The 13,878-nt window shown below is 39.4% G+C and overlaps 1 protein-coding gene across 1 annotated transcript in view; it reads right to left on the bottom strand.

The window, feature by feature from the left end:
* Positions 1–12,364, bottom strand: part of ppp1r18 (protein phosphatase 1, regulatory subunit 18) — a 37,740-nt gene extending 25,376 nt beyond the window's left edge. Inside the window, exons 1-2 of the mRNA XM_061882105.1 lie at positions 12,091–12,364; positions 3,815–7,349 (exon numbers count right to left, since the gene is read on the bottom strand). Coding sequence (XP_061738089.1) covers positions 3,815–7,309 — 3,495 coding nt within the window. The 5' untranslated portion in view covers positions 7,310–7,349; positions 12,091–12,364. The remainder of the gene's footprint in view (positions 1–3,814; positions 7,350–12,090) is intronic.
* Positions 12,365–13,878: the final 1,514 nt, after the last annotated feature.

Here is a 13,878-nt window from a genome sequence, read left to right on the forward strand (position 1 = left end):
TGATGGAGGGAGCTGCCATGCAAGGTGCTAACCAGCACCTATCAGGAGCAAGGGTGAAGTGTCTTGCTCAGGACACAATGGAAGTGACGATTTTGGTACTAGGTGCGGATTACTAGGGACCCTCGGGTTGCGCACGGCCACTCTACCACTGCGCCACACCGTCCCTTAAATAGACCAAGACTACCCATGCACTCCACTTTGCTTTAAGGTGGAAAATATTCCGCTAACCACCGAAATAAATTACAGCATTAGCTTTCTTAGATAGGTGTATATGGGAGTAATGAGTACAACCAGTGTTTTTATTTGTGAAAATACACACACACACATCTTATTTGGTTTCGATGGTGAGAAAGAGCTGCCAGGAACGAGATGAAGCGAGAGTAGACAAATGTGTGTGTGTGTGTGTGTGTGTGTGTGTGTGTGTGTGTGTGTGTGTGTGTGTGTGTCCCAACTAAACCCTCAGGTTAACTTTCGGTTTTTCATTGGACAAGAAGGACAAAAGCACTTGAGCAGAAGGACAATTGAGAGTGAATGTGCCAGACTTTGTAGGGCATAGTCTTCTTTCCAGCGCTGGTATTGCTACTGTTTGTACTTATCAGTACTTATCTTGCCTGTGCATCGGCTGGGGACATCTCTGCGCTGCTGACCTGTTTTTGTTCAGGATGGTCTCCTGCTGGCTAAACTATGGACTGGACTCTCGCTATTATGTTGGATCCACTATGGACTGGACTTTCACAATATTATGCTAGAACCACTCGATGTCTATTGCATGAGGATTTCTTGGCTTGTGCAGCCCTTTGAGACACTTGTGATATAGGGCTATATATATAAACATTGATTGAATGATTGATTGATTGATACTCCATTTGTAGAATAAGTTGTTCATCTTTAATTTGCCTTATTCAGACACGCCATTAGAATAAAAGAACCTCGGAGGGCTTTTCCCTTTTAAAGGGGCAATCTGAACAATATCTAATCTTGAAAAAAAAAAAAAAAAATTGCTGAATTTTGTTAATTGCTGTGGTAGATTGGGTCAACGCAGTAATAAATCGTTTTCTGAGCTCTCCAGCTCACAAGTTTTTTGAGATACGAGCTATCTTTTGGGTAATTGTTATGCTTTAGGTTCCGAGCAGGTATTGGGGCTACAAGCCTCTTTACCAATAGTTGGCATAGCAAATGCCACAGTGAACCCTGTAAGATCTGACCAAAACATTTGCTCCCTAGCATTAGCTTTTACATAGAAAATGTACATACCTTAAGTGTTTTTCAAGCACGGGATCAAAGAAGGTGAGTGTGAAGGTCAGTGCTTAGAAGAAGAAGCGGGTGATAGTCATCGAATTAAAAAAATAAATCCTCAAAAAACATGACTGAAGTGTGCGTTTTGCTGACTTGATGAAGCGGTGCAAGGGTAGAAGCTTAGCACTTTGCAATCTGCACCATTCTGAAGCACAATGAGTTGGTAATGCCATTTTTTTACACAATATACATTTATCCATGAACATATGGGGAAGCTGCTGATGTTGTGTTTGATGAAGAAGCATCTCATAGGCGGTACCTTAGCGGTAGATAGTACTTTATTGATTCCTTCAGGAGAGTTTCCTCAGGAAAATTACAAGGTAAATGCTTTACATTTTATTTCCTAAACTACTGTCGTGGTTTGTAGTACATTGTATTGTTAATTTTCACACAATATTGGTTATGTAGGAGTTAGTTTTTCTCACAAAAAAGCATGTTACATGTGTAACATTGTAGTGTTTTGGGGAGGAGGACTCAGGATTCAATAATGTCATTTCCATTCTGTCAGGCTTGCCACTGACAGTTTGTTCGTGTTTTAGTTTTTCCTCTGTGTTTAGTATTTCCTGTCCTTAGTTCCTGTCAGCACTCTTATTTTGGTTCAACTTCCTGTTTGTCTCCCTGAGTGCTTTGTTTCCCCTCAGCTGTGGCTGGTGGCACCTGGCCACACCTGGTGTCAATCAGCCTGCTCCGATTTATACCTTCTTTGTCTTCCAGTCAGTGCTGGATTATTGATTTGTCGATGTCACTTCTTGTCGCTCTTGTCATATATTATCGCTCCTGTCGTGTCGTACCTTGTCGTGTCTTTGCAGCGTAGCGGTAAGCTATATTCGTTTGATGTTTCTAGCTTACTGTTTTTTGTTCCCTGCTTCCAGTTTGTTGTTTTATTTTAGAAGTACGAAATCTGTTTCCTGCTAGATACCTGTAAGCTTCCACGCTAGGCCTTTTGTTGGTTATCCGTCCACGTGCGTGGTTTTTTTGTTTGAACCCTTTATTTGTTTTTGTCTTAGTATTTAAATTAAATCATGTTTTCCTGCAAAATGCCTCCCTCCTTCTCTGCATCTTGGGGTTCGATACAAACTAACTTTGACACATTCATTTCAGTGGGGAATGTTGATTTGAGATACAGGTATTTGCGGTTAAGTGCTCCACACAGCACTGATTAAACTAGTAAGCCAAGGGACCACTGCACTGCCATGCTTTTATTTTGAAGCTCACTTTTGTTAGAATAATTATGTATTTATTATCACACAACTCTTATGCTTAAGGACCGTTGCTATAATTATTGTCAATTGTGCTGAAGTGGTATTTTTTTTGTCTGTGCAAAGCTGGCAATCCAAAAGATTGCAAGCCAGTCTCGTATCAATGTCTGTGTCCAGGATCGGCCTGCTGACTGCCAAGGCCGAACACCGCCGTGACGCAGACAGAACAGAGACAAGGCAATATCAGCAGTGTCAACACATTTGCATTTCTTGTATAATCATATATTGTGTCTAACTGGAGCTGTCGAGATTACCCCCTTCCCTCAGCGAGAGCTTCATTGATGTAACCAGGGACCTCCGAAATAAATAGAGGAATCACGTGGGCTGGATTTCAGAGCGAAGTTTGGATCTGTAACTAGAGTACAGCCCAAATAACGTCTTTCCTCAATTGAGCAAAATTTAACTCTGTCTCTGCATGATTCCTTGCTTCTTGTCTGTTTTAATAGATGTCATCAGTGTTTGAAGCTGACAACTTTGCACTGACCAGGAAGCGTTAGCACTTTATATCGCTCTAAAAGCTAGACAGTAGTTTTGTTGCTGTTGTGGTTTCACGCTGGTTAGCGGTAATAATGAAGTTAACAATACTACAACTCGGTATGTAGTGAGTACCGGTGTTAATGATTAACCGGGGTAAATATCCCGGTAGTTCGTGATGCCTTTTTAAATTCAAATGATCGTAAAACCGTGATTGATAATTGCACTTTGTTTGAACTCACGGACTGGTGACACTGTTGAAATCCTGGAGAAGCAAGCTTGCTAGCAGCTAGTGCCACTAATTACTCCTAGTTTAAATGCTAACATGAACACAACACAAATTAATGTCTCCACACTCCAAAACAGTTACAAATGAAAACAGAAGAAGATATTCAAGAGACATATTTAAACAAGTATGTTAAAATAACAATAATAATCTTAAAGAAGCCAGAACAACATTTAGTTTCGTCCGATAAAGAAAGTTTACTGAGTGTTTATTTATTTAAAAATGAATTAAAAAAAACTTTGTGAGCATATTCAACAAAACTGTGATAATAATCACTGGGATCATTTTGCTCACAACAATTGTGATACCAAATTTACGTATCGTTAAATCCCTAACTACAACACATGTTGACATAAACGGGCCAATATTTTATCATTATATCATTATCATTATTTTATCATCAACATTTTAAACAGTACTTGGTTAGTAATAAGAAGAATAAAAAAGACTTAGACTTCGACCTTAGAAGGTTCCACTGTATTGTGTACTTTGCACTTACCCGTTTCTGAATCCCTTTGTTCCTCACAAGGCAGGACTTTTCCAGGTTCTGATATCCGCCAATCACTTCGATTTCCTCCACTGCCGGATATTTCTTCTTTATGGGCTCATCATCAGTTGAAGAAGTTGTCTGATGCTGCTGGGGCGTTTTTGCATTGTTGCTCGCCTCGGTGACGGACGGCGTCATAGAGTCAGTTGTTCTTCCTGCTCCCGTGGACTTTTTTGGCTCGATTGTAACTGTGGCCCCTCTCTTTACGTGACCGCCAAGGGCACTGCGGATGGAAAAGCGAGTCGGCGAGGCGGTGGGGGAGGCAGCAGGAGATGGGTAACATGGAGAGGGAGCCGGAGTTGGTGCACAGTCTGAGGGTTTCAGAGATCTGTCTGGGGATCGGTTCCTGAGGTGTGAGATATTTATTGGGTTTGGTTGCTTGAGCTGAGATGTTGGAGAAAAAACACGCCTGGGACGTACTTTGGCGTTCATGTCAAGTGTTTCCTGATCTACCTCCTCAGTCTTGGCCTGATCCTTCAACTGGTCCTTTTTCAATCCTTTTCTTTGGGGTCCTTTCGTCTCTTTCTCCTTATGGAGCGATCTGTCCTGAACATCCTTGTCTTCACCCGAGAACAACTTAACATCCCCGTGTTGAGCATGTGCTGAGATGAGGGGCTTCACCCTAACAAGATGCACTGATGACACGTCCAAATTCCTGTCCCTCAGACAAAAGCCTGACCTCGATCCAACCGTCTCCAAGTTGTAGATCCGACTCATGGCTGCCAGGGAGTTAGGATGTGGTGGCGAAGGGGGCAGAGGTTGCGCGTGATCGAAAGACGACGTCTGTTTCTCCTCTTTCTTTTCGGAGACCTCCTTGTCTTCCTCCTCTTCCTGGCTTCTGTGGTGAATCAGTTCCTCCACATGCTTCGAAGAGTCGGGTTTGTCCTCAGATATTCGAAGACATTCACCGGTATCTTCAGAGGGAACATGCGCAAGATCGCGACTTACTTTTTCTCCGTCCACAGTGTGCAAGTGCTTTACAGAAACAGGAAGTTGGGGGCATTTTTTCAACACACCGGCTTCCTGTGCAATGTCAAACGCAGTCACGGATGTCTGGGCCTCTGCGTCATCCTCACCGCTCTCTGCTGCAACCTTTGTCTTCTGTAAATCTGCAGCAGGTTTTTCAGTTCCCTTCTCCTCACATACGTCCCCCGCTGTGTGTGCATCAGATACTCTTGTGCCTTCACCTCCGTCCACACCGTTTGCTCTCCTCCTCCTCTCCTGCTCTCTTTGCCTAATTTTCTCTCGCAGGGACTCAATGCGGCTCAAGGGCTTGCCTACTCTCCAGCTGTCCCTTCTCTCCACTCCACATCTTCCTTCAGAGCCTTTATCTTCCTTGCATTGATTTGAGGACTTATTTCTCCCCATCTCTTCTGCAACATAAAACACGCTCCTGGGAATTTGGATCTCAAGGGCACCTGGCGGGCTACCCATCGGAGGGATCCTCGGAGCTCTGGCAACTGAGCTGTCATCAGTAACTTGTCTTCCCTGCTTCCTCTCATTGGTGTAATCACTTGCGTCTTCCACTTTTTCTATTTTGCTGAGGAGTTCCTCTGTTTGACAGGACAACACACTCCTCTCCGCCCCTTTTTCTACTACAGTACTGAGCAGACCAGAGTACTCTTTGTGGTCTGATTCAAGTCTGAAGGATGTATCAGGGTTTTCTAAAGCTGTTTTGTCTCGATTTTGTCTTCCCGAGTGTAAATCGTACTCTGCAGTCGTCTCCCTTTTCTCTGCAACTCGCTTCACCGCTCTTTCCGTCATTCTCATCTTCGCGTCTTGCCTAATTGGTATTCTCTTTGCGAAAGAAATTCCCTCTGTGCTTTTGACAGACGCCATCGTAAAGCCTTCGCTGTCTTCATCGGCTGCCATTCCTCCGACCCTCCACTCAGCCCGGTCTAACCTCTCGACCTCAGTCTTATTTGGGAATCCTGTTCTTGTTTCACTTCTCCTTTGTATTTCTTCGTTGCTTGATTGTACACATTTTACAAACTTGTCTTGATCTAAAAGCCGTGCGCACCATTTTTTGCACTTTGTCGGTATTTCCTTCCTTGAGCCTGCCGTACTCCGGTCTGAATATATCCTTTCACGAGTTTTCCTCTTGAAACACACATCTGGATCCAAGCCATTTTCCTTGGCGCTGATGACCCGATCAGAAAAACTAAAGGAGCGTTTTGGTACTCCTTTAAGTGGCCCGTTTCTCCCATTAGACATTCTCTCCTCAGGTTGTTCATCGTTGTTTTCCTCTGAGTGTTTCCTCCTTCCGGGCCGGAGGAAGTTATCTGAGCTTTTAGATCTAGATGGAGGCTTGCGGTGTTCTCCAAATTTAGTTAGCAGCTGGCTAACTCGTCCTCCTTTTTCATGAAAAACATTGTCATCCAAGCTGTCCCTTCTCTTGTCCTTTGTCATTGTGGTGTGGCCGAAGAGTCTCTCTTTCTCTTTGGTCCTCAGCTCCCTCTTTCCCTCTGCGGTACAATCTTCATCCTCTCTCCCGGACACTTTTCCACCTAAGGAGGTCCTCTCTTCCATGCTCGCCGTGGGCTTTATGATGAGAACATCCGACGCTCGGATCTCGGTCACACTTGCTCCTCCGGCCAGAATCTCCCTCAAGTCCATTTTCATCCCTCTCTTCCCTTGCGAGTCCTCCTCAGACCTCTCCACCTCCATCTCCCTCCATTTAGCTCGTCTCTCATCACTGCCTTGCCTCTCTTGTTCGATGATGATGATATTGTCTGCATGGATGGTTCGGAGACAAGGGACTATGGGAGAAAAAGAACTTTCGTTTTCCTCTTTTGGGAATTCTTTCTCCCTGGGTACATCTTTCCTACGACCTTTGTCCTCCCTGTTATTTTCCCTTCCTTGACTCCGGTCTCTGCTCCTCTCACTGTTTCGTCCTTCGCTCAAATCTCTCAATCTCTCGATTTTCAGCTCTATATTTATCCCTCTTCCTCTCTCCCCATCATGACTCCTAGGGTTTAGTTTTTCTTTGTCTCTCTCTTTAGATTCCACATCGTGGTAGCCAACAGCTCCTTCCTTCCCCTTCCTCCACACACTCTGTGTGCGGATAAAGGGGTTTTCATGGACTGGAACTATAGTTTCTACAGACACCTCACTTGCTGGTTTGGGTTCGGCATCGACCCACTGGCCTGGGTCCGGGCTGAGTAACTGTTCGTTTCCTTGATTGACGGTTACAGAGCTGTCTGTGTCACTCAGTCCATCAGAGGGAGGTCGAGCATCCACCTGAAGGACAGAAGACTCTATTTCCTTCTCCCTGTCAACCAGGACTTCTTGCTTTCCCCTTCGCCGCTGAATGATTCCTCGCTTCCATGCAGGCATGTTGGCAAACTTCTCCTCCTCCTCTTTTTCTCTTCTCCCTCGCTCCTCTTCCTCCCGCCTCTTTTTCTCCAGCAGGACTTGCTTCCATTCCGGAAGAGAGGACACAGACATAGCAAAATAGCGAGATGAGTGCTATTCCTTTCCGCTGTGACTGGGGTGAAGAAATAAAAAGATACATTGAGTTAGATAACTTCTCACGCCAATTTAAATATACACACAGTGTACATTTGCAATTTAATGTTAATTGATATTTTCAATTACCTGACTCAATTTGTGCCTTTTTACCGTTGTCCCTCGTATATCTCGGTTAATTTGTTCTTGACCAGTGGTTTTTAACCTTGTTGGAGGTACTGAACCCCACCAGTTTTATATGCGCATTCACCGAACCCTTCTTTAGTGAAAAATATATTTTTTTCAAATTCAAGACAAAGTTATATGATTTTTTTACTGCTGCACAAAATGAACTGTGCATGAACATCACCTTATTCAAAGAACAAAACCAACACAGTGCATGAACTCATAACAAATGACACACCTGCAAATGAGTTTGACTTCTGCTGTTGCCGTATCCATAACATGCCGATAGCCGTATCCATAATATGCCGATAGGGAGAAGTTTTTATGTAAACGTCGGGTATGGCTTGACCTCTGCCGAACCCCTGAGGCCGACTCACCGAACCCCTAGGGTTGGATCGAACCCAGGTTAAGAACTACTGTTCTAGACATTGTGATGAACAAATTCCCGCTAAGTATAAATCTTTAAATATATAAATTAAGAATTTTCAGAGCAAGGCCATTTATGGTTTACTCCCTTCTAAATATATTTTTCAACATTCATAGGACCCTCTAAACATGAAACAACACCGTTTAGTCACCATTACACTCTTTTAATCCAATATAGTAATTCTGCCTAAGGCTGACCAAATCAGTGGCCACGTTACTCATCAGCACGCTCTGATTGGTTTGGTCTCCTCTTATGGCCAACATTTCAAATATTCTACTGTTGTATCGATAGTCTGCTAGCAAGATAGCGCAGTGTAACAATTTCCATAAATTTTAGTTTTGCACCTAACAAAACTAGGATTAAACACAAACTCCCTCCATTTTGAATACTAGGTCATAGCAAAACATTCTGGGAAATTAAGTATTTTTCCAACAAAATTCATATATTTGAAGTAAAAATAGTGAAGTGAAGTGAAGTGAATTATATTTATATAGCGCTTTTCTCTAGTGACTCAAAGCGCTTTTACATAGTGAAACCCAATATCTAAGTTACATTTAAACCAGTGTGGGTGGCACTGGGAGCAGGTGGGTAAAGTGCCTTGCCCAAGGACACAACGGCCATAACGAGGATGGCACAAGCGGGAATCGAACCTGCAACCCTCAAGTTGCTGGCACGGCCACTCTACCAACCGAGCTATAACATTTGGTTTTACATCTACTAAAATGGTTAAAATGCTAACATGCTAACACATAAAATACATGGTACAGTAACAGTCAGCATATATATATATATATATATATATATATATATTATATATATATATAAACAAATATATATCTAAAACATAAATATATATAAACATATATATATATATAAAACATATATATATATATATAAATTACAACAACAAGATTTTACGTATATAGTTTATATATATGTAAAATGTATAAATTGTATATATATATATATGTATACAATTTGTATATATATATGTGTATATATATATATATATATATATATATATGTGTGTGTGTGTATATATATATATATATATATATATATATATATATATATATATATATATATACATACATATATATATATGTGTGTGTGTATATATACATATATATATATATATAAAACATACATATATATATATATAAATTACAACAACAAGATTTTACGTATATATTTTATATATATGTAAAATGTATAAATTGTATATATATATATGTATACAATTTGTATATATATATGTGTGTATATATATATGTGTGTGTGTATATATATATATATATATATATATATATATATATATATATGTGTGTGTATATATATATATATATATATATACATACAATTTATACATTTTACATATATATAAAATATATACCGTATGTAAAAACTTGTTGTTTTAGTGTCTTAACATTTCAAAATATTTTAACACCCTCCCCCCACCACATCCCACCTCCCCGCATTGTAAATAACCAAATGTAAATATTCAAATGTAAATAATCAAATGTATATACTTGTTCTTATGCTTTCTGAGTTCACTATGTTCACTGCTCGCTGTACATATTCTACAAAGTCAGACCTACATTGTTTCAATGTCCATTTCTCAGATGATATAATTGTTGATGACTCAAGTGCTGATATCAACCAACCCAACCCCCTTCACATTCTACCCCCTGATCTTAAATAATGTAAATAACTCAGTGTATATACTCTGATGAGTAACTTGTGTGATGACTGTATTATGCTGATAGTATATATATGTGCTGAAAATTGTAATTTTCCTGAAGGAACTCTCCTGACGGAATATATAAAGTACTATCTAATCCATCTAATCTAATCCATCTATTTGTACCATGAATTGATTAACGGGGACCCCGACTTAAAAAAGTCGAAAAACTTATGCGGGTGTTACCATTTAGTGGTCAATTGTACGGAATGTGTACTGTACAGTGCAATGTACTAATAAAAGTTTCAATCAATCAATCAAAAAAAAAAAAACGTAAAATCCATTGTCAGTTTCACAGTGTACAATTTGATTGATAATTTGTTTTGAAATCATAAGTCAAGCAGATATTTAGGTGCAGTATTTATCTTTATTTTAACAACAAATATTTCTTGGAATACATGATAATATAATATGTTGATAATATTGAATTTTAAAAATATATGCTATATATCTGTGTTGGCCCTGCGATGAGATAGCGACTTGTCCAGGGTGTACCCCGCCTTCCGCCCGATTGTAGCTGAGATAGGCACCAGCACCCCCAGCGACCCCAAAGAGAATAAGCGGTAGAAAATGGATGGATGGATGGATGTTATTGCAAGCAGTACGTGATTTTTAATGTCAAAGGGGAATAGAACAAATATATTTAGTATGAAAATATCAAGCATTTTATTGACGCATATTATTTCCAGGCTTTCCAGGGCCACAAAAAATAATGTGGCGGGCCAGATTTGGCCCCCGGGCCTTGATTTTGACATCTGTGGTTTAGATACTATTGATATCGATATTGTTTTGACTTGCCCATCCTTAAAATGTCTATATATGTAACTCATTGTGTTCATTATCAATAGTATTATAATATATTATAGAGCAGGGGTCACCAACGCGGTGCCCGCGGGCACCAGGTAGCCCATAAGGACCAGATGAGTAGCCCGCTGGCCTGTTCTAAAAATAGCTCAAATAGCAGCACTTACCAGTGAGCTGCCTCTATTTTTTAAATTTTATTTATTTACTAGCAAGCTGGTCTCGCTTTGCTCGACATTTTTAATTCTAAGAGAGACAAAACTCAAATAGAATTTGAAAATCCCAAAAATATTTTAAAGTTGTGGTCTTCCTTTGTTTAAATATTTTTTTTTTTTTTTTTTACTTTGCTTCATATAACTTTCAGAAAGACAGTTTTAGAGAAAAAATACAACCTTAAAAATGATTTTAGGATTTTTAAACACATATACCTTTTTACCTTTTAAATTCCTTCCTCTTCTTTCCTGACAATTTAAATCGATGTTCAAGTATTTCTTTTCTTATTGCAAAGAATAATAAATACATTTTAATTTAATTCTTCATTTTAGCTTCTGTTTTTTCGACAAAGAATATTTGTGAAATATTTCTTCAAACTTATTATGATTAAAAATCAAAAAAAATATTCTGGCAAATCTAGAAAATCTGTAGAATCAAATTTAAATATTATTTCAAAGTGTTTTGAATTTCTTTTAAAATTTTTGTTCTGGAAAATCTAGAAGAAATAATGATTTATCTTTGTTAGAAATATAGCTTGGTCCAATTTGTTATATATTATAACAAAGTGCAGATTGGATTTTAACCTATTTAAAACATGTCATCAAAATTCTAAAATTAATCTTAATCAGGAAAAATTACTAATGATGTTCCATAAATTATTTTTTTAATTTTTTCAAAAAGATTCGAATGAGCTAGTTTTTCTCTTCCTTTTTTTCGGTTGAATTTTAAAGAGTCGAAATTGAAGTTAAACTATGTTTCAAAATTTTATTTTCATTTTTTTCGTGTTTTCTCCTCTTTTAAACCGTTCAATTAAGTGTTTTTTTCATCATTTATTCTCTACAAAAAACCTTCCGTAAAAGGAAAAAAAATGTACGGCGGGAGGGGAGGTGGGGCGGATGGGGGTTGCCAACACATGCGGTCCTCTCCAAGGTTTCTCTCTATGTCACTGTCATCGACGTCCCACTGGGGTGAGTTTTCCTTGCCCTTATGTGGGCTCTACCGAGGAAGTCGTGGGTTGTGTTGTGGTTTGTGCCGCCCTTTGAAACACTGATGATTTAGGGCTATATAAATAAACCTAGATTGATTGATTGATACGACGGAATGACAGACAGATATACCCATTTTTTTAATATATATATACATTTATTTATTAAAGGTAAATTGAGCAAATTGGCTATTTCTGGCATCTTATTTAAGTGTGTATCAAACTGGTAGCCCTTTGCATTAATCGGAACCCAAGAAGTAACCCTTGGTTTCAAAAAGGTTGTTGACCCCTGTTATAGAGTATATCGATCATTATTTTGGAATATTTCCCTTTTAGATTACTTGCTTATCACTTTATTTGCTTTACACGTGGTAAAACTATCAACAGGGACGACGATAAGAAAAATAAAGTATTTGAACGATACTTACAAGAATCCTTTGTAATGCTACTGTTGCATCCACTTGGACTTCACACAACACTCCATCATGGCTTCACCAACAGAAGGGAGTCTCTATTGCATATGTTAAAAAAAAAATTAAAAAAATTAAAAAAAGCGTTTAAGAAGCTTTTACTAGGTCCCAAACTGAAGTGAGTGTCCGAGCACGGCGACATGGCCGAGGTATAGTAAATATTGCCAGCTTCGCAGCGCCAGCCCGGTAATCCGATAATTACGTTCAATTCCATCAGAAGAGTTAAGTGGCAAGCACCATATTGTGGGGCCTAAGAAGAGGCGTTTAAAGAACATGACCGTCTGCCCGGGCTCTAACCCCCCACCCCTCACACACACACACACACACACACACACACACACACACACACACACACACACACACACACACACACATGCCATCTCATCCCTCCATCCTGCAGGGCTAATTAGGGAACATGGACAGGAAGGACACCTGCACTCCTTTACCATGTCATATATTATATTCCTTATTATAGTAAAAAACCCAAAACCAGTAAAGTTGGCACGTAGTGTAATTCGTAAATAAAAACAGAATACAATGATTTGCAAATCCTTTTCAACTTTTATTCAATTGAATAGACAGCAAAGACAAGATACTTAATGTTCGAACCAAGAAATATAATTTTTTTGGGCAAATAATCATTAAGTTAGAAGTTAATAGTAGCAACACATTGCAAAAAAGTTGGCACAGGGGCATTTTTACCACTGTGTTACATGGCCTTTCCTTTTAACAACACTAAGTAAACACACTGAGGAGACCAAGTTTATGAAGCTTTTCGAGTGGAATTATTTCCCTTTATTGCTTGATGTAAAGCTAAGTTGTTCTACAGTCCGGGGTCTCTGTTGTCGTATTTTACGACAGGTCTCGACTACAGGCAGGCCAGTCTAGTACCCACACTCTTTTACTATGAAGCCACGCTGTTGTAACGCGTGGCTTGGCATTGTCTTGCTGAAATAGCAGGGGGGTCCATGATAACGTTGCTTGGATGGCAACATAAGTTGCTCCAAAACCTGTATGTACCTTTCAGCACTAATGGTGCCTTCACAGATGCGTAAGTTACCCATGTCTTGGGCACTAAAACACCCCCATTCCATCACAGATGCTGGCTTTTGAACTTTGATCCTACAACAGTCCAGATGGTTATTTTCCTCTTTATTCCAGAGGACACAACATCCTCAATTTCCAAAAACAATTTAAAATGTGGACTGGTCAGATCACAGAACACTTTTTCACTTTGCACCAGTCCAACGTAGTTGAGCTCAGGTCCAACAAAGCTGGGGCATTTCTGGGTGTTGTTGATATATGGCTTTGGCTTTGCATAGTAGTTTTAACTTCCACCTACAGATGCAAGCTACGTAATTGTTAGCATGCTAGCAAGATAGCGTAATCTAACAATAATCCTTAACTTTTAGTCCCATACCTACAAAATTGGATAACATGCTAAAATGCAAACCCGTAGCATACATACTAACAGTCAGCATGCTAGCAAGATAGTGAAGGGTAACAATATCCATGACTTGTAGTGTTGCGCCTCCAAAACTAGGATTGAACATAAACTTGCTCCATTTTGAATACTTGGTTAAAGCAAAACATTCTGGAAAATTAAGCATTTTTCCACCATATTACATATGTTAAAAGTAACAATATTCATGACTTTTAAATTAAAATGGTTAAAATGCTAACATGCTAACACATACTGTAAAATAGTTGTTACAGTAACATTCAGCATATATATACACACATATG

The sequence above is a fragment of the Nerophis ophidion genome, linkage group LG21 (genome assembly GCF_033978795.1).
Source record: "Nerophis ophidion isolate RoL-2023_Sa linkage group LG21, RoL_Noph_v1.0, whole genome shotgun sequence".
NCBI lineage: Eukaryota > Metazoa > Chordata > Actinopteri > Syngnathiformes > Syngnathidae > Nerophis > Nerophis ophidion.